Genomic DNA, 23,957 nt, shown 5'->3' on the forward strand with positions numbered 1-23,957 from the left:
TTACCAAGGCTTGTGAAGTATGCTGCCAATGTAATTTTAGGGGCAATCTAAGGAAACAATCCAAACGAAACCACAGAGGAACAGCACAAAACTGGTAGAGAAACTAAGTGCACAGATTAATTGTGAATAGTTTATGGTCAAAAATGGTTCCTTCTTTCCTTTCCCATGCCCTAACACATCTACATCTCCTTTCTGTATCCCCTAATTACAAGCTGGGTGCCAGGCAGCCAGCATATGGCTGGCTCAGGGCTGGCTGTCAGGCCATTCACACTGCAGCCTTCCCTTGGTGGGACAACTCGCCTGCCTCCTCTCCTTCATCCAGCTACCACTTTTCATGAAACTTGCACAAGTTTAATGTCCTGGAAGCATCTGCTTCTCTGTCAAAACAGACTGAAACTGGTCCATGAGTTAAAGCATTATCGAGACAAGACTAAGACAGACAGCAGGATCTTTCACAAACTGGTGCAGAAAGCTGTTCAACAGACCCATGCAAATGGTGCTTCAATTAGATAGGAAGAGTCAACAGCCTGAACACACAGTGGAGAAACAACTTGCTAGACAGCAAATCTGCAGGAGAGGAGCCTGCCGATTGCGAGCCAAGTGCAAACAGTGCCGTGTTGTCACGCACACACAGAAAATCAAACATCCTACTGGGGTGTGTAAACGGGACATAACCCACAAGGCAGGGGGGAAACCTCTACAGAGCGCCCCACGTGCAGCTCTGAGCACTCACGCCACGGGAGAGACAGCTGAGGTCAGGGCAGCAAAGGGAAAAGCTGCACGAGGTCCAGAAAACATAATCTGCAGGGAAAGGATGAGCAAGCTGGAGCCAACCGGTACAGACAGAGGTGGCTGAACAGGGAAACAACAGCAGTAGTCTTCAAACTTATGGAAAAAAAAACGTGCTTTTTCAAGGAGAAGGGACTGAAGCATTTCCCAGTTCCTTGGGATACAGGCAGCTTTTCTAATTGTAAGGAAAGCAAAGGACTTGAACAGATATCTAGAGGGGTTGCAGTGTCTCCAACCCTCCCTCTGGTCAAAGGAAGCAGGTTCATAAACATCTGCCACAATTTACACACGGCTGCTTTTGTTTGAGGACAGTGCTTTGAGTGTCACCCTGACACCTGACCTTACAACTCACTGGGAAACAACCCACTTTGCACAATTAGGGGTTGAGTATCCCTAGACTTACAGGGACTGGATTGAAATCTTTTCTCTAATGCCTCAGACATCCAGGTAGCAGAGCTCCACAGCCTTGAAAAGATGAGCCTGAGCTGGATCCCAGAGCATAGAGGAGTTGCCCAGCAAGTATACACATGGCATTTTCATCACATGGTACAAGCTGGAGTCATCTAATACCAGGTCCCAGCTGTGCAGCTTCCTGACCCACAGGCAGCCTAAGCACTAGGGGCTGGGTGCTGTCGTCTCCTATAGCAGTCCCAGCAAAATAAGAGCTATAAAGTCTCTGTACAACCATCTCCAAGATGGCTTGGTGTCCACTTCTTCCTTCTGGGATGCAAGACTCCAGATGAGTCCCTTATTGGGTCAACAGGATTTGTTTTTTTTGTGGATGGCTGTGGTACCCCTGCTATGGACTTTCTTCAGCCAGACAGACTTGCTCAAGTCTTATGACCGGTTTAGTGATGAAGACCCATTTCCTTTCGGAGAAGATGCTTTTTGGGCACGGGTGCTCTCAGAACAAGGGGACAGCAGTGTCTGAGATCTTCCCCAACAAAGGGTGGGCAAAGGCAAGTGCAATGCCTTAAATGGGACACCAATATTCCATCCCCAGCTCTGCCACTGGTTTTTAGCCTGCACACCACATAGATTTTGTCAAGTCACCTAAAATGAGTAGCAATTTGATACTTTTGTGTCGCAGTGCAAAAAGAGTTGTTTTTTTCCTTATACCTGTATAGGAATAACCCCACTTCCATTGACAGTGGGAGACACATACTGCAAGGACCTCAAATATACCACAATGAACAGAGTGTGAAATAGGTGGGTACCTAACCTAAGAGACAGGAAATTCTGTTATGAAAACCCTGTAAATGCACAATTTCAAGGATTCATTGCAAGACTACCACAAAACAATAAAAAGCCCCTCTGTAAGTACTCAGTCCTCCTCAGTTGTCTAGCTCCACTCCTGCAAGTCACATCTGCCATTATCGACCAGCTAAGTTTTCTTGACCCCTCCAGCCCCTCCTCGCAGGTCCATCAGCTCATCTCCTATGATGTTGCCCTTCTTGCTTTTCTGAATTTGAAGTAGCAGTAGGAGACGGCAAGCGCCAGGAGAAGGATCAGAACCAGTGGTAAGTATAGGATGAAGTTCAGCAGTGGTGGGGATGAGCAGATCCTAGACAAAACAGTGGACTCTGGAGGAAAGAAGACAGAAAAAAAAAAAAAAAAAAGTGAGGCACCAAGCTAGTCTGAGTTTCTCTCTCCTACTGTTTCTATAGGTTATCTTCTCATCACTTTTCCCTCAATCTTCAACAGCTACCAATTTTTAAGAATTTATACAGGCTACCTGAGGAGAAGGGGAAGAGAAACCAGGTAATTGGCCTTCAGTTTCTTGTTTTGGGAGGTCAGATAGGGGCCCAGCTCGTTCAGCTGAAACATCCCAACAGAAACAGCACAGCTCTTCAGCTAACCCGTTCCAGACTGGGCTGAGTAAGGAAAACCTGTATACCCTTCACCCCCTGGGTCCCTGCTCGACACCAGTGACAGCAGGGTGAGGTATAGGTCTGTCAGAAGCTGCACCACTGAACAAGGAGGGACAAGAGGAAAGCAAAGGAAACCAGATCAAGGAGGTCCCCGTCTTCCCCAGACACCTGCCTCTCCTTGCTCCTGCCACTCTGCTGTCCTATTTCAGCCACGCTGAGCTGCAGGCAGCTGTAAGCCCCATCCCCGTTCCCAGCAGCTCCTGCAGAACAGCTCCTCAGTTGAGGTGGAGGCTGCCTGTACTGCCAGTGGACCCTCTGGGTATGTCAAAAAACCCACATTTGATCAGTCCCACGCTAGATAAAAAGATCTTATTTGCAGCTTCTCCATTTTTGTCCTGGGCTCCTTACGGCCACCCATTAATCCTGGCCTGCAAAACCTCCTCACTTGACATGTAGCTTCAACACTACAGATCAACCTCAGATGCACCTGGCCTACCACGAAGGGTCATGCCAACTCTTTTGGGTCTGTTTTAGCCATCTCAAAGTGTTGCTCCTCAATTCTCCTCTTTACCCGAGACCCACATGCAGTTCTACGCTTGCTCTGCAGAACCATGCTGAGCATGCAGGTCTGCTGATTTGAAGCTGTCCATAAGGGACCCACACAACCTGGTGGGCTTGGTATGATCCTAGGGATGAATCAACCTGGGGGCTACTACTGGCTGTGGAACTGGTTTTTACTTCTCTACCTCTGAAGATCTGCACCCCATCCATATAGATGGAAGCAGCATTTACTCTCCCATATGAAAACCGGGAGAAGTCTCCACTACATGAATGCCTCTATAGGATTAGGGAGGTATCCTAAGAGGCAGCATTAGGGACTAGAGCTGAAGTTACTCCTGGTTATGGGTATATTTGCACGTGGTTGTGGCAGGACCCCTTGGAAAACTCTGAAATTCGTGATCCGGAGGGGCATTTCAAGATACCTGCATCACTGGAGAAACACACACACGCCAGGAAAAAAAAAGGAAACGAGAAAGAAAGAAAAAACACCCAGCTAATCTCTCAGATTTTGTGAAAACCGTGAAAACCACTGGGCAAAAACACATACAAAAATTGGAGGAGATTTTCCAGCAGTTACTGAGCAATTTTAGAGATGGTTACTCCACCAGTAATGGGTAACAAGAGACAAAGGGAGCTGATGAAGGAGAAATCTGAGTGTTAGAGGGAGTAGTGATGGACAACAGCAGGAACATAACAGCAGACGGATGAAGCGCTGTCAGTCCCTCCCTGTGCAATTAAAGATTTGCTGTTGTAGGTGCAGAGTCATGGGACTAGGCTCCATGCCTGCCTGTACCAGGAGCAGGCACAAGGGAGGGCTCTACAGGGTCCCCTGAGCTCTTCCACATCCATCAGCATTGGTAATTGCTGTAGAAGCTATAACCACATGTAGGCACCCAGGCTGGCATCAGGCATGGCAACTCCAGGGCTGAAGGCATGAGAAGAACTGTGGGATCCTCTCAGCCGTGTGCAACATGACTGATTTCAAAGATCGTATTTTTTCCTGCACAAGGGTCATCCGAGCCTCCTATTTCCCCAAAGAGGCAACAAAGAGCACTTTTTTCCTGCCCGTTACCTCCCTAAAAACACTGTGTGTGCCTGACTGAAACCTTTACTTTTATTTATTTAAAAGTCTGTATGTAGAATCCAGCTCTATCTTTGCACCAGGCATGCACCCCAACTCACCCCAAAAGGACAGAGGCTGTTTTTAGAGACGTCATTGGAGATGAACTTGCCAGAAAAATCACACCAAGAATTTTTTTCCCCAAAAGAGTTAGCATTCCGGCCTTAATGGCACAACTGACAGCAGGGGTTTGTGCGTATGGTCCCACAGGGAAGCCAACAAGCTGCAAAGCACTGCAGACATGAGTGCACTCAATGGCACCCTCTGGACCACAGGCCTGGTAGTCAGAGCTCTCAATATCTGATCTGACCACCACCTCCAACATGCACAATGCTAAGCACCTGGGTTTCAGCCCTGGCAGATCAACAAGACTGGCAATGGGATCCCATCGCCTCCCCCACCAGGCCCATAGCATCTGTCCATTGAAGGCCTCCCCTCCCTCCCTCTGGCTCCCAGTACAACTCTGACGATCCCCCCAGCACTGACCCCCTCTGCTATCCCTTAGCAAGTCCTCCTGGCCCTGCTGCATCCTTGCCATTGCAGCCGGCACTGCCAGCAGAGAGCTGCTATTGTCTCCCACACACACCCCAGCCCAGCTAAGGGGGAACCAGTGCGGGCTGAGCACCTCCTCGCATCCAGCAGCATTACCTGGTGGGATGGTTGTGAGCTGGGTGTACCCTGAGCATGCCAAGGCTTGCAGAGCCCCGTCCTTCCCCTCGCTCTGCTGCTGCCACTCCTGCACCTGGCAGTGATACACCCCAGCATCACCCTCCTCCACACTGCACAGCGTCAGGCTGAAGTTGCCGGCAGCGGGGCGGCGCATGTGCAGCCTCCTGGCCAGGGTCTCCTGGGAGTACTCGATGGTGCCATCATGGTGGAGGGTGAGCAGGGCCTTGGCATGGCCACTCCCCGAAACCAGGTGGCCGAGAGGCGGGTGGCAGGCAGGTGGGCACCCTGCAGCAGGCAGCGCAGTGTCACCTCCTCGCCCTCCCTTGCTGAGATGCTGTGGTTGGTTTTCTCAAGCTGCAGTTCGCGCCCTGGGGTAGGATGCAAGCAGAAAGAGATGTGGTGTTGCACTGCCATAGAAATGCTCCTGCCCACGTCCACAGGCTGAAGGAAATCTTCTAGAGCAAAGCGTGGGGGATTGGGATAACCTCTTATAAAAGCCTCTGCAGGACACCCACAGGCCCTGTGCTCCTGTGACTCATTCTCCCTGGGACGTCCCCCAAGCCCCATCATCTCTGCCCCCTCTCCACATCCCTCTGCTGTAATACTTCCCACCCCCTCCAATCAAGTAGTAAAGCATCCTTTGGACCAAAAGCTATTTAGGAAGCTGGAATTCTCCAATCCACTTTATTTAGGGCTGCAACCCAAGTGAGGCTGAGAGAAGGAAGAACTGAGCCAGGGAGACCCACTGTGCACCCCAGCAGTGCAGTGCCCAAGGCAGGAGTAGCCAAGCCTTCAGCTTTGTTCTCAGCAGCAATGTGCTGCGGAGTAAAGAAACTGAGTGTCTTGCTTCACGATACTCAAGAGTACCAGGAAAAGGCTGCTTCTCTACTCATAGCACTGTACAACCAAGTGCACCATGTGTTGGAGGGAAAAGAAAACACTATGATTTGCTTTGTTACGAAGCATTAGACATCATCTGCCAGTGGCAAAAATACCAGCTTGGTTGGTTTGGGAGGATGTGGTAAATCCTCCTAATTCCCTATTTGCTTTTGAGATGCACTGACAACTCTCGCACCCCTAAGTGTCAGATACAACACAGGGAACTGCAGCTTCTCCTAAGCTCTGCCAGCTTAGGAGAGGCCTGGCAGGGCCCCCCTCGTAAATTGATCCAACCTTCTCCAGTGGCACCCGTACAAGAGACAACTGCCTACTCACCTGGGAGCTTGAATTCCAGTGTCGTTCTTCCTGATGCTCCCTCTCCAAGTCTGTACCAGTCATCTGCCAGCCAGAGCCATTCTTCTACCACACAGTAGTACCTGCCCTGGTCCCCAGGGCTTGCAGAGAGTATCCACAGCCAGAAAACATTGCTGGACACCCTCTGGCTCAGGAACCGGGTTTTTTGTGCAGGGGAGCTGAACTCAGCCCCGTATTTCAGTACGCTGCTGTAGTCGGCCCTTACAATTTGCAGGGGGGTTGCATCTGCTGGAGGAGGAGGTAGGAGGTACCAGGTAACAGCGAACTGGGAATTATTCTGGGCAAACATGATTCTGCACTCAATGGCTGTGTCAGCACCGCCGGCAATTTCCACAGAGCTCTCTTTTGTAGCTACCCGAAGCTTGCTTTCTAAAATGGAGAAACCAAATAATCATGCTGGCTGCAGTTGCCAATACAGGGATGCAGGCAAAGAGAGGAACAAGGCTGGCCTGAGACCCGTCGAAACAGGAGGGAGCAAGAGGGTGCTCAGAGGACAAACACCCATTAAGGTATGCTGGAGCAGGGGATGTGGGGGAAGGAGGGAAAGAGCAAATCCACATGCCCTTATTTGAACCAGGAATCACTGGGTGCTACTGGGCAGAGGAGTAGCGGAGGAGCGCCTGGGGGACCACGGGGCAGGAACAGGGGGATGGAGGCAGCAGCTGTGTTGGAGATTGGAGGCAAAACCTCAGCCTGAAGCAAACATGGCATCTACCACTGCTTCTATCGGTAGGCTCACACATAAGTGACAAAACCAGCCCGCAGCTTTGGAGACTGAACCCATCTTTTATCTCAGAGAGACTATGAGCCTGCGTGGGTTTCACTAACAGTTGCCATCTCAGGTGTTTGCTGTGGTTATTAATTGGAAACCACATAACAGGGTCCTGAACACCTGCTGTGATTATACGCAGCAATAGCTTAATTGTACACAGTTGCTCCCGATGTGCCTGTGGTGCTCCTGGTTTGAGGGACCCCCTTCCCACCACATGTCACCTGCTCCTGGCACCTTTCCATCTCCTCCAGCAGCAGAAAGGCTGCAAACAGGTTTCTTCAAAGGGCCTCCAACTGCCTACATTTCCCCTCAGCCCTCCCCTCCATGCTGAGACACCACCTCCGAGACATGGGGCCAGCGGTCAGGTGAAGGAGTACGCACAGATTCCTACCCGTGGGTAGACAGAAAACTCAGCACGAGACCACCATCAGGGTTTTAAGGGACTGTAGGCTGAGTTTCCATTCTTAGCATTTTTCTTGTGTACGAGCTGGGCAGTGGGATGCCCTGTGCCATGGAGGCTGGGGGCAACCAAGCTCCCTTAAGCTCAGCCTCTGGGTGCTGCTTCGGGGACAGGCTGCACAGGACATGCTGACATGCCCCCCCCCCCGAGCATCTCAGCCCCTTGCCTGCAGCCACAGGCTCAGCAGGGCACTCTCCTCTGTGGCACCTCCCCAAGGGATACAATGGCAGCAGTTTATGGAGAGAGCCTGTGGACCAGGAGGGAGCTGCAGCTTCTCCTGCAGGGGCTGATGGGATAGAGCGACACCACAGGAGAAAGCCTGCACAGTTCCCTTCCTTCAAGCATTTCTTCTTGAAAATCAAGCAATCCACTTCAGAGTCACTGTCTCTCCTGAGATCAGTCAATGCAAAATATCCCAACTGATGGCTTTTGACAACCCTGCGCATTGCCTCTGCCTCAGTCTCAAATTTGCTAGCAAAGTCTCCCTGCTTACGTCTGCTTATGCTGCTCTTTTCTCTTTGCCCCTATTGCTCTTCCTCTTCTCTCCACACTGCAGTGTGTTGGGCTTGTGTCTGGTGGGGCTGTGGTGGTGGGAGGGGGGGGGGGGCACTACAGGGGTGGCTCCTGTGAGAAGCTGCTAAAAGGTCCCCTGGCTCCAAGTCAGATCTGTCTCTAGCCAAGGCTGAGCCAATCAGTGATTGTGCTAGCACCTCTGCGATAATGTATTTAAGCGGGAAAAATCTGCTGGGCATGTCTTTATTTGGAGCGGAGGAGAGGAGGGGGACGTGAGAAAAACAACCATGTGGATACCCAGGTCAGTGAAGAAGGAGCGGGACAGCTATGCCCGAGCAGAGATTCCCTTGCAGCCAGTGGTGAGATGGCAGGCTGACCCCTTGCAGCCCATGGATATTAACGGTGGAGCAGATGCCCACCTGCAGCCTGCGGAGGACCCCAGGCCAGCACAGGGGATGGGGCCCAAAGCAGGCCGTGGCTCCAAGGCAGCCCGCACTAGATCAGCCCATTGCTGGGAGCGTGGCAGCCCACGGAAGGGACCCATGCTGGGGCGGTTCGTGGGAAGCTGCAGCTCCATGGGAAGGACTTGAGTTTGAGAATTTCACAGAGGACTGTCTCCCATGGGAGGGAGACCATGTTGGAGCAGGGGAAGAGTGCGAAGAGTCCTCCCCCTGAGGAGGAAGGAGCGGCAGAGATAACGCATGATGAACTGACCGCAACCCCTATCGCCCTGCATCGCTGAGGGAGAGGAAGTAGAGAAATCAGGAGCAGAGCTGAGCCTGGGAAGAAGGGAGGGGTGGGGGAAAGGTTGTTTTTAGGGTTTGGGTTTTTGGGGGGTTTTTTTTGGGGGGGTTTTTTTGGGGGGGGTGTTTTTTGGGTTTTTTTTTTTTCAAGATCTGATTGTAATTCTCATTATCCTACTCTGATTTGATTGGCAAATTGGTGGTTTCCCCAAATCAAGTCTGTTTTTTGCCTGTGACTGTAATTGGTGAGTGAATCCTCCCTATCCTTCATCTGGACTCTCGAGCCCTTAGTTACATTTTCTCCTCCCCATCTCACCAGGGTAGGGGGCAGGTAGGAGTGAGGAAGCAGCTTCGTGGTTTAGCTGCTGGCAGGGTGGGCCTAAACCGCTATATGTAGACAGACACATTTTCACCAAAAGGTTGACAGTTTCCTCCACAGCGGGACTTGCACAAGTGCCAGTGCATGCTTACTGCCTCACCTCAGTAGTGAGGATTTCAGCAGCAACATTCACTGGGAGTTCTGGGACGTGGCCCCTCCCAAGGAACTGAGAAAGTGCTGTCATGCATTTCACAGTGCATATTTGATGCTCTGAAGAAGCCGGTAAGGGCAAGAAGCAGAAGAGAATGGGAAAGCAATCACTCTAATTAGGAAGCTGCGCAATTTCATCAGATCCACACAGGCAGAGATCAAGCAAACTTGAGCACGCTTAGGAACCATATCCAGTTGGTGTCTTCCAACTTCAGTACTTAAAAGCATACTTATCCCAGAGGCAACTCTAAGAAGCACAAATCTTCAGAAAGCGACACTGGAGATACTCAAAAGCCATCTGGAGATGGTCCTGGGCAACCTGCTCTAGGTAGCCCTGCTTGAGGTTGGACCAGATGATCCCCAGAGGTCCCTGCCAACCTCGGCCATTCTGTGTTTCTGTGACAGGTGAACTGATCATACTGGAAAAAATAACACACTTTGTTCTTAACACGAGCTGCTCAGTACAGAGGAATAACACTCAGCCAGCCTGCTGAAGTCCAGGGCTTTATTCAGGGACTCAAAAGCGAACTCTACAAAGGGAAAGAAAAAAACACTTCCAGGTATTTCAACTGGAGACTTTGCTACAGTTTCAAATGCCACAGGAGAGGAGCAGGCAGGACCAAGGGAGGTGGTGGACATTGGGGACAGCCTTCCCATGTCAGACATGTGGATGCGCCTTCCCCAGCTGCAGCTGCCAGGGAGAGCATGCTGGCAGAGCAGCCCCACTGGTCACCACAAGCAGCTCTGCCATCTCTCCCAGCAAAAAGGAGCTTCAGGAAAGTCAGCTGTGGGGGCACCACGCTGGACCAAAATGTGTGCCTCCCTCCCAGGAGTGTTGCTGAAGTCAGGGGCTGGCGGGTAAAACTCAGGACCTTTCCCAAAAACAAGAGAGGAGAGAGGCCACTAGCACAAGAGACAGCAAACTGCCTGATGGTGGCCTCTCGCTTGAGTATGGCCTGGCCTGACACCCGCTGGGGCAGAAAATATTCCAGAGAAGAAAAAGCTACTAGAGCTCAGAGAAGAGCCACAGGAACCACTGCTGTGAGCACTTGATTTTGATGACAAAAATTGCTGTTATGCTCTCAGAGGAAATCACCTCGAGAGGAAGCAGAGCACTTGCTGCAAAGGCCCTTTTTGTTTCAGCTCTGGGTCTCCTCTCGCTACCACTGAAGATCAATTACAGAAAAGGGCAGAGCAGCTGCCTGCCTTTTCGTTGGCACAGAAAGACATGTGGCTGTTTTCCCTTTCAATTTAATTAACCAAGCCAAGCCACTGTGCCCACTTTCCTGTGAACGCTGCTTGCTGACGCTGCGCTCTCTGCCCAGCCCAGGAGCTGCGGAGCACGCAGAAGGGCACAGCTACTGCAGCAACCCATGTGGGCCAGCAGGCAGGAGTGGCAGCTGGTGTGAGGCCCCCCATGGCTTGCTCCAGAGCTAGGGGAAGCCACCATGGGTGGCTGCACTGAGAGGCTGATGGGAGCATCCTGACTAGGACTGGGCAGCATCTGCCTGCCAGGGCACTAATTATGGGACCCCACCAAGAGTCAGATGCTGAACTACCTATGAAGTCAGAAATGGAAAAAAACCTGTCATCCTTCCCCTCCTGGTATGACCTTTCACACATGTCCCTCCCATCTGAAGTTACAGGCCAGATCCACAGTGGCATTCAAATTCCTAAAGCACCGACTGACATTGAATGGTAAATAAAGTTCTAAAGCAAAAGTCAGGAGCTCCAGTATCTCTGCAGGCTCCAACCACAAGAGTTGATATCTGAAAAAACAGCCTGGTGATTTTCACAACTTGCAGCTTCATCTCATCCCATTGTGGCTAGAGCCGGCTTCCTTCCCAGAATTCCTTCTCTACCTTCCCAAATATCCTTTGCTGGCTCATATTACATTTCTGAGAGAGACGGTACTATAGCCAGCAGCCACCTCCCACTGCACATTGCGCCCTCCCAGTTCCCACAATCTTTACAGCATCACAGTATCCAGTAACAGCTGCAATATGTTTGGAGCCAAACGTCATAATACCTTGCTGCTCCACTGCTACCGTCTCCTCTGTGTAGACACTCTACAGTTACACCTGTTAATCTTAATGCCATTTACACCACTAACGTACGCTCACAGATGCTGTCTGTTGTCAATCCTGGACTCAATACCACCCCACAGACCCCCTGTCCCTGACTGGCTGTAGCTCAAGGTGTAACACAGAGCACCCCAGCACCCAGCTCTGCAGGGGCGAGGAAAGAGCAGCAGTGGAGCAGGAGAAAGAGCACTATGGAAACAAGCCTGAACAGGGAAGGAAATGTATCAGCTTACGCTACAGCAAACCCATCAGTTAAAAAACATGGAAAATGCATAATTTCAGTTCATTGAGTTGTGATCCCGAAAATCCAAAGATTAGAGGAAGGAGCACTTAATGCATGAAAAAAGAGCAAGAACTCTCCTTTGCTAAAAAAACAGACACAAGGGGGGAAAAAAAAAAAACAAATGTATGTTCATGCTCACTTCTATCAGGCTCAGAGGTTTTTGGCTGGGACAACCCTTCAATTCCTCCAGCAGCCCCAGCCATGAGCAGGGCAAGCTGACGCAGTGCTGTTGCCAGAGGTGGTGGAGAGCAGGCGCACAGCAGGATGGCTGGGGGGCTGTATGCCCCCATTTGCCACATCTGTCTTCCATAAGAGGATGAGACTCCCTGCACGATGCTGACAGGCATGATGGCAGCACAGGCCCTGCCTGCAGAGGTGGCCATAAAAGGGAACCCTGGGCAGAGCCCTCAGCTGCTCAGCCCAGCCGTGACCAGGAGGAGACACCCCTAGCACCTTGCGGCTCAGTGCTGGCTCCCAGCCCAGCACAGCACCCTGGCGCTTTCTCAGCGCACCTTGAACGCACTGGGGGAAGCTGAGGGGAACACAGACATACCCCAGCACCAGCTTCGGGGGCCAGTCTCTCTCCACCACCCTCCAGCCCCGCAGAAGCCCACATCACAGGAGGCACCTCGTATCTGCAAGCATTGAACTGGGCATCTCAGGCAGGGACGACTACTTCCCAGAAACAAGGCTTAAAATCCTAGTGACAAGGCTGATCCCTATATGCTTAATCTGCAAATAGACATTGCCACTCTTCAACACCAAATTTGCCTCCAAGAGTACTGTCAGCAGCTGTGGGTGAGGAAGAGGAAGAAACAGGACAGGCAGCATCATTTTGTGCAGCCCTGGGAGGTGACGCTGCTGAGGACACCGCAGCCATCAGCAGTCCTGGTTGCCCCTGGTCATGTTTGATGGATTTAAAGCTGCAGGAAAGACTTCTGCTGAAGAAGCGCCCGTCGCGCTGCTTACCTGGCAGCACCACCTTTATACCCACGGCATTGGACCTGGCAGTGGCTGCCGGCTGCTCCAGCGGCAGGGTGTTTCTCCTCCAGACCTCCACCTCACACTGGTACGTCCCCTCGTCGGCAGCCACAGCATTATGGATGTGCAGTGTGAAGGAGGTGGCAGCCTTTGTCAGCTGGGCTTCCCCCTGAAAGTGTGACTCTGCTGCCCCCCAGGCCACAGTGCCGCTGGGAGACACCCGGACCAGCTCGTGGTAGTGGCCAGAGGGCGGGCTGGGCTGGAAGAGCCACCGCACGGACACCGGCACCTCCTCGAGGGTATAGTTGGCGCTCACTTGGCAGACAAGTTCAAAACTCTGCCCATATCCAATGGTGGCAATTCGGCTTCTCAGTGTGGCATGCAGACCAAGACCTGCTCAGGAGGAGAGAGCCCTTGGCACCGCGACAGAAACCCTGCCACATGCCATGTTACCACCACCCTTCCCACGCAGCACCATCCCCGTGGCTCCAGCCACCACAGCCCCATGGCAGCCAGCAGTCCTGCTGCTCCTCTGCCAGTGCCGCTCTCCCCAAGTTGCACTGCGCTCTTCCAGTCCCACACATGCCTTGGCCCTCCCCTACCTCACCCCCCACTTTCCCAATCCCCGGGCAATCCTGAGTACCCTTCTCTTCCAGGTTCCCCCCATGGAGGGAGCCAGGGATCCTCTGCTGATGCTTCTGCCCTGTTTGCTGCTTCTTTCCACCCTCCCCAAAAGCCTAACAATCCCTGTGGCCCAACTGGTGCTCTGAGGCACCCAGCCCAGCAATAAGAAAAAACCAACCTAAATTGCAGCCAAAGGCTGCCTGTTGGTAAAGCCTCTCCATAAGCAATCAAAATTGCCTCTCCAGCAATCAAAAGAAGAAACAGAGTGGACATCATACACCAGGGAGTTTAGCAGCTCTGTGCTCAGACAGGAGGGCAGGAGAAGGGGTCAGATGCCAGCAACAGGGGTGTTTCTCTGACAAAGGCCACCATACAACTCAGCAAGTGTCTTTGTTGAGCTTAATTACTGTAAGTAATTATGCTGCTAGAACACGTTTTGTATTTCAAGTTAAGGAGACAGTCAGAAAGACCTGCCAAGTAAGCCTATCGGGTCTCCAGGCATTTAGCTGTTGTGTCCCACTTGTTTCTCCAAAACATCTCATGGAGGACTCAAGCACCCTGCTAGAAATGGGGAAACGGAAGCACTCCAGGGCCAAGTGACCAGCCCCAGGTCACCCTGCAGCAGCACAGCTCAGCGCACAGCAGATCTCTGCTTCTGCAGCCTTGTCTCCAGCATGTCCAGCTTGAAAGCCTAGAAATAGCCCAACTCACCCATGGAGCTGACTGTCACTGCTGTCTCCCCCTCCTTTTTCCAGCTCTGGCCTCGGGACCACTCCGTCGCTTCGCACCTGTACCGCCCACCATCGCCCTCATCCAACGTGTTGGGGATCACCAGGGTGAAAGTGCCGCAGCTCACTTTCTCCAGCCGGAGGCTCCCCCAAGTCCTGCTGTCCTGGTAGGCGCTGCCCAGGCTCAGGGTGCCGTCCTGCTCCATGGTGGCCACCAGCACCCAGGGACCCGGGTGCTGTGGTGGCAGGTACCACCACCGCACGGACACTGGGTTGGTTGCTCCTTGCACCTCGCAAAGGATGATCAAGGCATCTCCAGCCATGACCTGAGGCATGCTGCTGGACATGGATGGGCGCATGTGGCTCTCTGCAAACAACAGTTACTGTGTGGGAGGAGATATTGCTCTCCTCAGAGAAAGACAGAGGTACTGTGGCATTAAGTGGAGAGACTAGATAAATCTTGGTGTTGGAAAAGGAAAGGAATTGCCTCAAGTTTTCAACTAGCCTTTTCTTATAACTTTGGAGAAGGCTTTGTAGGTTTCTTTTTTTTTTTTTTTTCCTTCTTTAATGTCTTTCCTGCGACAAGGATACATAAAGAAATACTTAAGAAATAGTTCCAATAGACAACTCCTGCTACATCAGAATAGTCATTGTCTAGCTATGACAAGGAAACCAAGAGGCTTCTACACATATTTTTTAGAGTGGTTTCTCACAAATCATCCCTCCAAAACAGGAAGGGCACCCTGATGGAAATGGCAATGATCCCTCCTATCCAGAAGTACCTGTTCTGCTAGATCATACTGTGATCCTCAGGAGTAGAGACAGGTGTTGCTCACAGTTTTCTGTACCAGACACGGGAGGACCCAGCCTCCCTAGATCTAAACTTATTTGCCCCAAAACTTATTGCAAAGAGATTGAGCTAAAGGAGAACACTTGTTGACAGTTGCTGCATCTGTCATGCTAATGTTCACAAGAGTAAGTGCTTTTCCCATTATCTACCAAAATCTATGGCACATTTGCGCTCTTGCTGCAAACAGCAGGTGTGTTGCCCCTGCCAAGATAAGACCAGACTTGAAGCGTCTCCCAGTCAGGGATCACTGCAGGCTTTACCCAGAAGAGCAGCCATTAGTACTTACTAACCTATTGGCTTCACATCAACTTGGATGCCTGATGACAGATTGGTTTGGATGTTATGAAAGTCTCCAGGAGTCTTCACCTCTGAAACAGAGCAGTGGTACGTACCATTGTCCTTCAGCCCCACCTCATAGACGATAAGGACATAAATCGCGTTGCTTTGCTTGAATGCTTGGAGCTGCCCCAGCTTGGCTCTCTCCTCGTATTCTTCCTGCCAAATCAATACCCCATGGGGGTCAACCCTGGCCACTTCCATGCCATTGAGGAGCCAAAGCACTTGGAAGTACCTGCTGCTGCTCTTCTGAGATCCCACCATGCAACTTAGCTGCAAGGTATCACCTTCAGAAAGGGAGCTTTCAGCAGCAGCGATGTCCACGAAGAGGCCTCTGCCTGTGGGCAATCAAAAGCAAAGAGAGTGCTTGGTGGCCCTGCCTACACTTCCCTCCCACCTGGCAGCACCAACAGCCATGCAGAGGGAAACAGGAGGAAATTCTCTATTGAAACATTTTCTTTCATTAGAAAAGTGATTAAGATGGAAAAATTCACCTGTGGGGAGATGGTTGCCAGCCCCAGGCACTAACCAGCAGCCGCAGGTGGACTGAGCTCCCCATTTCAGAGCAGCTAACCCCCCCCAGGGCAGAGCACCCACTGGGAGGGTCTTGAGCTACAGCCACCCCTCAAGTCAGCTCAGGCATCCAAACTGAGGGCTCCCCTAACCCAGAGGCATCAGCTTTTATGGGGGGCTGCTCCATTTCACCTCCTGGAGCTGTTCTGCTTCATGTAACAAATATCCCTTAAACCACAAAGGGGCACAAAGGGGCTTTATCATTCTGGTGTTTTTAACTCTGCTGTCTGTGGTGGGAGAAGGTGTGTGGAGGGCTGGCATTCAGTTTGTATGTCTGAATCTGATGCTGCTGGTCCTGTATGCTGCAGCCCTCACTAGCCACTGCAGGATGCGGGCAAGAGACGCTCTCGAAGCTGGAGAGGTTTTGGGTTAGTTCCTACAGAAAGCAGAAATGTCAAGACTTGTCACAGCACAAGGAGGTTAGAGGGGAAGCAAGAGAAGGCGGAAGTCATCTCCTAGTCCCTGTCCTGCCCCCGACACTGACTAGCAGCAGGTGCCAAGCAAAGAGGGTAGGGACAGGTGGAGCACAAAGACATCTTCCCCTTTGCAGAGACCCTCTTGGGCAATGGGCCGCATCTGAAGTAAGGACCTTGTCTCCAGGTCCTATGATACGATTCCCCTTCCTCACATGGCATTCAAAGCCTCTGCCGTTAATGCCCCCTTGTTCCTGGCATCGGCCTGGCTGGAGAGTGGCTGCAGGCAGAGACCCACACCTGCACGGTGACCCCACAGAGCAGTGGCACAGCCAAAAAGACAGGAGGGTAGGGCTGAGCCCCAACTCCCTGGGCATGCAGCCTGGCTCACACCACTCCATCTCCTTGGGTCACCATGCTGCCCCCTGTGTCTAACAGCAAGGGCAAGGCTATGTGCTGTAGTTTGGAGGTAAAAGAGAGCAGCTACTAGACTGCCACTGTAAGGGCTTGAATCATTTATTGAAAGCAGAGTATCCTGTTAATTTAAACACTGGTTCATAAACAGTTTGTGAACAGGAATCCCAGCCCCTGCAGATGTTCAGCATTCCCAAGTATTTGCTGTAGAGTTTATAGAAACCGCTAAAGTAGTTGGCCACAGTCAGAGCAGTTGCTGGCTCCCCGTGTGATGGTGTGCTCAGCTTTGCAGCCTGGGATCTCCCATGGGGTGATGGAGGGAGACCCCAGCACTGCAGGTGAGATGTGCTGGAGGGCTCATATGCCTGCCACCATTCCCCCGCTGGCAATTCCACCAGCTCTAACACAACCACCATATTGTCCTCTTACAACCATCATTACCCTTCTACCCTTAATGGCCACCACAGTGCAAATATTAAACTCTCACAAGGCTTCTCCGTTTCTAAAGAAATGAAAAAGGGTGCTTGGTTCTTACCCATATGTTTCTTTGGTGACCTGCTGACTCACCACCCTCCCACGAGACAGCAGCTCCCCTCACTACCCTGACTCTGCAGCCTCCTCCATCCACTCTGAGTCATGTAGACATGGTACACCACTTCTCCAGGCATCTTTTCTGTGAGACATTTGCTTCCATTTTCTTGCATACTACTGCCTATGTTAAAGGGCATCAACTAGACACAGCCTTGCCTTGGCTTCTTGGAGGTGAAACTTACTGGTGGGAAAGAGAGATTTTCCCTTCCTCTGGGCACAGCTACCCACAGGCAGCTGGAGGAAGAACAGAGTGAGGGACCACAGCCAGGAATGGGCTTGCAACAGGAGGGACAGCAGGCAGGGCACTCAGAGGAGTAGCAGCAAACACGGCAGGGCAGAAGGGAGAGAGGGATTTTCTCACTGGCCCTGGGCAAGGCAATGCAGAGCTTGCAGATGCCAGGAGCCATGGGAAGCTGCTGGGCAGAAGGAACAGGAGGTGCCTGGCAGAGACAGAGTGGAGTGGAGGAGGATGGGCAGCACTGGCAGGGGCTGTTTTTCAAACTTTCCTGTTTTAATCCATCTCATATGGGGTAGCAGGTCTGTCACCTCTTTCTAAATTCCTAATACTACATTTTCCTAGAGCATAAGCCAGGAGTTTGGTGCACCCACTTCAAAGCACAGTCTGACCCACATTCTCGTTACCACCATATATGAACTACTTGAAGGAGACACAGGGATGGCCTAAAGAACAGCAACACCAGTTGCTCTGGAGGCCAGCAGACTCATGACAGCACAGTCAGACAAGCCACCTCCAGCAGCCACCAGAGCTGTGCAGCACACGCAGTGCATCCCCGTGTCCCTTAGTGCCTGTGGCCAAGGCACCGTGACAGGCAGCTGACTGTTGCGTACTTCTTCAGTTTTTGAGGCCACGAGACCCTCGAGGCAGTCTAACAACACGTTTTCTGCACACTGGAGCTTAACGCTGCCAAGGAGCCCGCCTGCTGTAGGCACACGCTGTTCTCTCTGCTAACACCTCGCGTGGCCCCACAAGGTTGCATGATTGCTGCCGGCATCAGAGATTCAGCTGCCTGAACCTCCAAAGTGAAAAAGCACCAACAGCTCCCAAACCAGGGGCTGCCATGGCCCTACGCCCAGCCTGCCCCCCTCAGTGCCAGCAGAGGTGGCCAGACCCACCAGCGGGTCCCTGGCTGTGGCGGAGGCAGGCGAAGGCCACTAAAGGCTGCTGCTATAGAACCTTGAATGAGCAAAGGAGTTGGAGGCAATGTGTGAGTTTGCAACGGACTTACCCCAGCTCAAGACCGACAACGACATCCTCCCTGTTTGCTTGTGGGAGATGTCCTTCCATGTCTTATCAGGATCCTCAATCCACTCGGCCGCCTTGCAGTACAGCTGCCCCCAGTCAGACAGCTCTGCTCCCCTGATACACAGCTTGTACGTGGTGTTCCCGATCTTGTTCAGCTGCACAACCCCTGCCAGAAGCCTCTGTGTGTAAGAAGACCCTGGCCTCAAGACGAAGTCCTTGGAGAGGGTGAGGACCTCCTTGCCATGGTGCTCTCCTGGTCCCTGAAGATGATACCAGCCAACAGAGAGATGTGTGTGCTGGATTGTGGACTTGGACACCTCGCAGGTGAGCTCCACCATGTCTCCTTCTGTGCAGGTGAGGACCTGGGGTGCCATGGAAGCCGAGAGGGTGTCTGCAATCACTGAGCACAGGGCAGAAACAGAGAGCAGCTGGTCATGGGAAAAATAGTCTCTTGGTCTCAATGGGCAACCTGCTGGCCACTATGAAACCACAGCCAGACCCTAAGGGATCTGACAGCATAGGAGAAATATCTTTTGTAGCTGATTGACAAGGCTTTCATCAGCCTGTACCAAGGTGTGAGGTGGTTAAAACCTCAGTAGGGAAGAAAGCACCGTGAATGTCTCTGTAGTGCCCCATTCAGCCAAACTATGGGCAGTATTAATTAGATTAACATCCAGCCTCTCACAATCCCAAGCGCAGGCTGGTACAACAGCAGGATAAAGGAGGAAATGGGCAAATACCAAGTGGAAGCACCATAACACCATGTAGACTTGGTGGGTTCACAGTAGGGCCTTTCCCTTTGCCTTGTCACCCCATCGCCTTCCCTCTCTCAGGGCTCTGCAGGAGCTGCTACCTCTCTCTGTCTGTGCGTATCCCTCTTGGGACAAGTCCCACACCCTGACCTGAAAGTACACCAACAGCTAACGTACAGAGCCTGAGAACTTCTGCCCTCCTAAGCACTTGGCTGTGAAATGCTGTGGCTGCATCAGGAGCTGAAGTTAAAACTCAGGCCATGGGACAGCAGAGGCTTTGTCTCCCTTCTCTTGCCCTGTCTGGGAGGCAACGGTCAGAGCAACCTGCAAGGGGACATCTGGGCATCCCTACCTTGGCCACCCAGGGGTAGGACAACAACCCCACAGTGGGGAGAGAAGGAAAATTTCTGCCCACTAGTCCTATTAATCACCCCTTTCCCCAGCTGCCCCTCTGTCAGAGACCCAGAGACAAGCACTTCTCCCCAGTGTAAAGGTGGGGGCAGTGGAAACCTGCCTGCACCCCTGCCGAGCAGGGCTCTCTTTCAGGACTCACCTGAAAGGTTTGTCTTGGTGCTGTAACTCCCAAAGTACCTCTCGTCGGTGTTGGGCGTGTGGCACTCGTACTCGCCAGCATCCCGGTCCTGCAGCTCGGTGATGTGCAGCAGGACGGCGTCCCCCTGCACCCGCTCCATGTAGATCCCCCGGCTGCGCACGCGCTGGGCGTAGATGGCGTAGGGGAAGGAGGGGTCGACGGTGCTGATGATCTGCACCTCCCGCTCGGGGGCAGAGGGCAGGTAGATGGACCACTGAAAGAAAGTTCTGCTCCGCTGGGCCCTGGTAGCCGCTCACCTTGCACCACAGCGTGATGTGGGACCCCGTCACACGGTAGAGGGGTCCCTCCTGAACAGTCACCACCCGTTGACTAGTGCTCAAACCTGCCAGCAAACAGTTGACACACACAGTGTTTGCAGGGGTATATGCTGAGGGCGGCACACCCAAACCGGCAGTGGGTCTGGGCGTGCAAGGGACCACAACATAATGTTGAAAAGAACTGCTGTGCAGTCTCATCCTGTGAAGCACGAAGTCCAAGCCCATTGCTATTGTAAGAACAAGTCCTGTAACAACAGGCCTCCAAACTTTGTCTCCTAGCACACTGCGGGGTCACACGACAGAGACAACAGCATCATGGCCAGAGAGCATCTCTCAAACAGCTGTTCAGAGGGAGCAGCAACCAGGCTGAGATCACTGGAGGAAGCTTGTGGTGTGTTCAAGTTAAGGGGGCCAAGCACAGAGGTCCTGAGCAGGCCTAGGGGGGTGCGGGGAGCAGGTGACAGAGCTGACCACTGTCAGAGGAGATGCAACACAGAAGCCAAGGGACATGGGACAGCGGGCTGCGGGCTGCGTGCTGCAGAGGTGCTCCACAGACAGAAACCAGGGAGGGCATGCAGGAGAAGGGTCCAGCAAGAACTCCTCCACAGGCAGAGGGAACCAGGAATCATCAAGGGCTTCCTCCATTTCTGCCTGCAGAGGGTTTGGGAGGCAGTGACCACCCCTGCACCCTCCCCTCCCACAGAGCTCCCAGTGGTGACACTTGAGACACTGAGAAAAACACCCAGAGGACATCGGCACTAAGTCAAAAACCAGTCATGGAGACTAAGCCAGGGAAGAGAGCTGATGGCAGCACAGCCTAAGAAAGCCTCAGAAACCCCCTCCCCAGGGGAAGAGGGGGTGAGGTAACCCCCTCCACAGCCCCAGCAGCCACACAACAGGGACGTGCACATCCCCGCACTGAAACCATGCCAGGGTCCAGGTTATCACTTTGGAGCAAAACCACAGTGCCAAAAGGAGAACATGCCATGCAGCTCTTCCCACGGCCACTGAGCCAGAGCACCACTGGCCATGGTGGGGCTGTCCTGGCCCTGCAGCCCCAGCAAGGGGGCCTCACCTGCAAAGGTCCCACCTGCATCGAGGGGTTCTTTACTTCCCCCTCACCTGCCCCAGGAAAGCCCACATCACCAGGCAGGGCACTCACCCAGGAGGAGGAGGAGGAGGAAGACAGTCGTCAGGCACCGCACCAGTCCCATGGAAAACGACTCTGCTTGGGTCCTCTCCCAGGGGGGTGGTGGAAGGATCTCATGGGCGATGGTGACAGCCACCCTACTATTTTGAAAGCAGCTGGGAGGAAGCTGCTGGCGGTAGTGGTTTCCTCTGCTTAGAAATGGCAAGGAGAGGTTGGGGAGCAGGGTGCAAAGTAACACACCTCTGAGAGGTGACAGCCGGCACCCCAGCCCCACACTGCCTGGGCAAGGCTGATGCCCAAGGCCCCTCCTGCCACTGTGTGCGTGCTGGGTGCTCGGTGCTACCGGCTGTGGCTTTGCTGTCGGCAGCAGCTCACAGGCTAATGCTCTGCCTCATGAATCCCACTTTTTTGCATGGAGTAGCTTGCTCCCTGGTAACACAGGGGGTGAGGGGCTGAACCCCAGGGAGGGATGGAGGCATATTTCCAGGGCTGAAGCTTCCCCCAGATGTTTATTTTCTGTAGCTACAGACAACAGCATGATGCCTCAGGTACAGGTTGGGGTGGCACAGTGCTCCCCAAGGATGGCTGACCAAGGCCTGCCTTGGGGAGCAGTGGGGCACCCGAAGAGGTGTGCCTCTCCCACAGCACCCCCACAAGCCCATCGGCTATATGGGCAGGAGATACTCTATCATAACAGCCAGCCCAGCCCAGGAGGCTTAGCAGCTCTCAAAGGATCACCATGCAGCCAGAAATCAGCCAGGAACGCTCTCCTGCAAGTGCATCCCATGGGCAGGCACCCAGATGCGGGTGATCCTGGACCAGCACTGCTCACAGGGGCGGTGAGACCATGAGGAGCTGCACTGGGAGGGCTGAGGCCAAGTGGCTGCTGGCCACAGCCCCGGAGGCAAGCACTGCAGTGGCATCGGCTGCTGTGTGGCAGTGGCATGGTGTTGTCAGCACTGCGTGCTCTGGGGCGTGCTGCTGCTCCTGCCGGCAGGTGCTAGGGACATGGTGGGAGGCTGACAGGGGCATATCCTGGGCAGGGGAAGCCCAGCCTCTTGAGCATGCAGCCAAACACTAGCGAGGCTCAAACCAGAGACACTCTCTGAAAGGATTTGTTTGGGGCTTTTGAGGGGGGCCTGTTTTGGTTGGGGTTTTTCTTTGTTTGTTTTTCCCAGAAAGGATGGTGGCACAAAGCATTTACCCCTGAGCCATGCTGCTCCTGCTGTGCTGCTGGGGCATCAACTGAATGACTAAATTAGCTCAGGGATTCACAAGCAAAAACCAACCATAAAACAAGTCCTCTTGCTTGATCCCACAGGACTCCTAGAGGGAACAAGATTCATGTAACGAACCAAAACAAACATGAGATCCTTCCTTTCCCCATTTAATAAACTGATTCATATGACATCCTGAGGGGCCAGGAGATAGCAGCAGAGGCTTCTCACTGCAAGGCTCATGCCTCCGTTAGCCAGTTCCCATAGCACCATGCAGCTCTCCAGAAAGCCAAATCCAGTCTGGGGGGACAGGCTGTTGCAACAGGCAGAAAGGTCCCTGCAGGATCTCACCTGTCCCCTGCCACCCACTCTCATTGCAATGAAATGGAGCAGAGGAGCAGCACCTGCTTTGGGTGAAGAAGGTGCAATGCAAGGCTTGAAACTGATGTGCTGGCTCCTCAGATGAAGTGAGCAGATACAGCAGAGGCTGGCAAGCCGTGGAGTGCCCCAGCACATCTGTTAGTGAGGAGGGCCTGTGTCCTGTGGCCATGCACATAGCCATAATGAGGCAGGCTCCCATTACTGCCCATTCCCTGCTGCCCAATAAAACCTTCCCATCTCAGAAGGAAAGGGATGAAGTGGTTTGCTTTCCAAAAGCAACTCACTGCCAGCAGTGCACGGGGGATGATCCTGCTGACAGTAAGCCAACCTGCTTACCACTTTGGAGGAAGGAAAAGCATCTCTGCTGCAGCAACAGAGTAAATGGAAAGGAAATTTGGAGTTCAACCTCAGTGAGCTTCCGACAGTCAGTGTTCAGATAAACACACACGAGGACAGTTTAACTCCAAGCTTGCAACTCTAATGATGCATGAGTCGCTGTTTACATTTGCAACAGAGAAACCGGGGAGAATAGGATTGCCTGGCCCAGCCCTGTCACTGGCAATGACTATGCTCTGTGGACAAAACCAACAGCTCCCTCTTCCCAGGATTGCGCAGCCTAAAACTTCCTCTCCCTCCCTGAAAAATCAGTGCAACCAGACATACAGCAGGGCTATTAGCCACGCAAGGTAGGGTAAAGGAGGAGGATCAGATAATCTGTTACAAAGACAACATTGCCATTAGAAACCACACCAGGGAGGCTAGATCCATGGGGAGAAAGATCCCCTTACCTGTTTTCCTGGGGATGACACCAGACGGGAAAGCGAAGGGGAAATATGAGTCTTGAATAGCACAGTGGGTCCTGCCCGTACCTACAATGAGCAGAGGACTTTCCTCCTCCAAGCTAGGCAGTGTACGTTCCCACGCAGCTCATTCAGTTGAGCTGAAGTGCTGCACCAGGGCCATGGAGATTAAACGCTATTGACCTCTAGCCTTTGGCACAGCCTGGCTATCACCAGCACCTGAGCAGGAGGGACATCTCTCAGCACAGCCCAGCAGGGTACCACCATCTCCCACTCCAGAGCACAAGGCTGGAGGTCACGTTGCCCACAGCACCGACTTTGGCTTTCACACAGCTGATGACCATCTTTAATTGCATGCCTCCATA

General features: G+C 52.7%; 1 protein-coding gene across 1 annotated transcript; it reads right to left on the bottom strand.

Moving 5' to 3' along the window:
* Positions 1 to 2,226: 2,226 nt before the first annotated feature.
* Positions 2,227 to 21,258, bottom strand: CD101 (CD101 molecule). Its single transcript, XM_086460386.1, is given in 11 exon segments — positions 2,227 to 2,372; positions 4,990 to 5,250; positions 5,253 to 5,378; positions 6,226 to 6,633; positions 12,618 to 13,022; positions 13,965 to 14,348; positions 15,122 to 15,501; positions 18,402 to 18,822; positions 19,728 to 19,986; positions 19,988 to 20,109; positions 21,207 to 21,258. Coding segments are annotated over 11 exon segments (2,964 nt in total).
* Positions 21,259 to 23,957: the final 2,699 nt, after the last annotated feature.

The sequence above is a fragment of the Leptosomus discolor genome, chromosome 1 (genome assembly GCF_034619465.1).
Source record: "Leptosomus discolor isolate bLepDis1 chromosome 1, bLepDis1.hap2, whole genome shotgun sequence".
In the NCBI taxonomy this organism is placed as follows: Eukaryota; Metazoa; Chordata; class Aves; order Leptosomiformes; family Leptosomidae; genus Leptosomus; species Leptosomus discolor.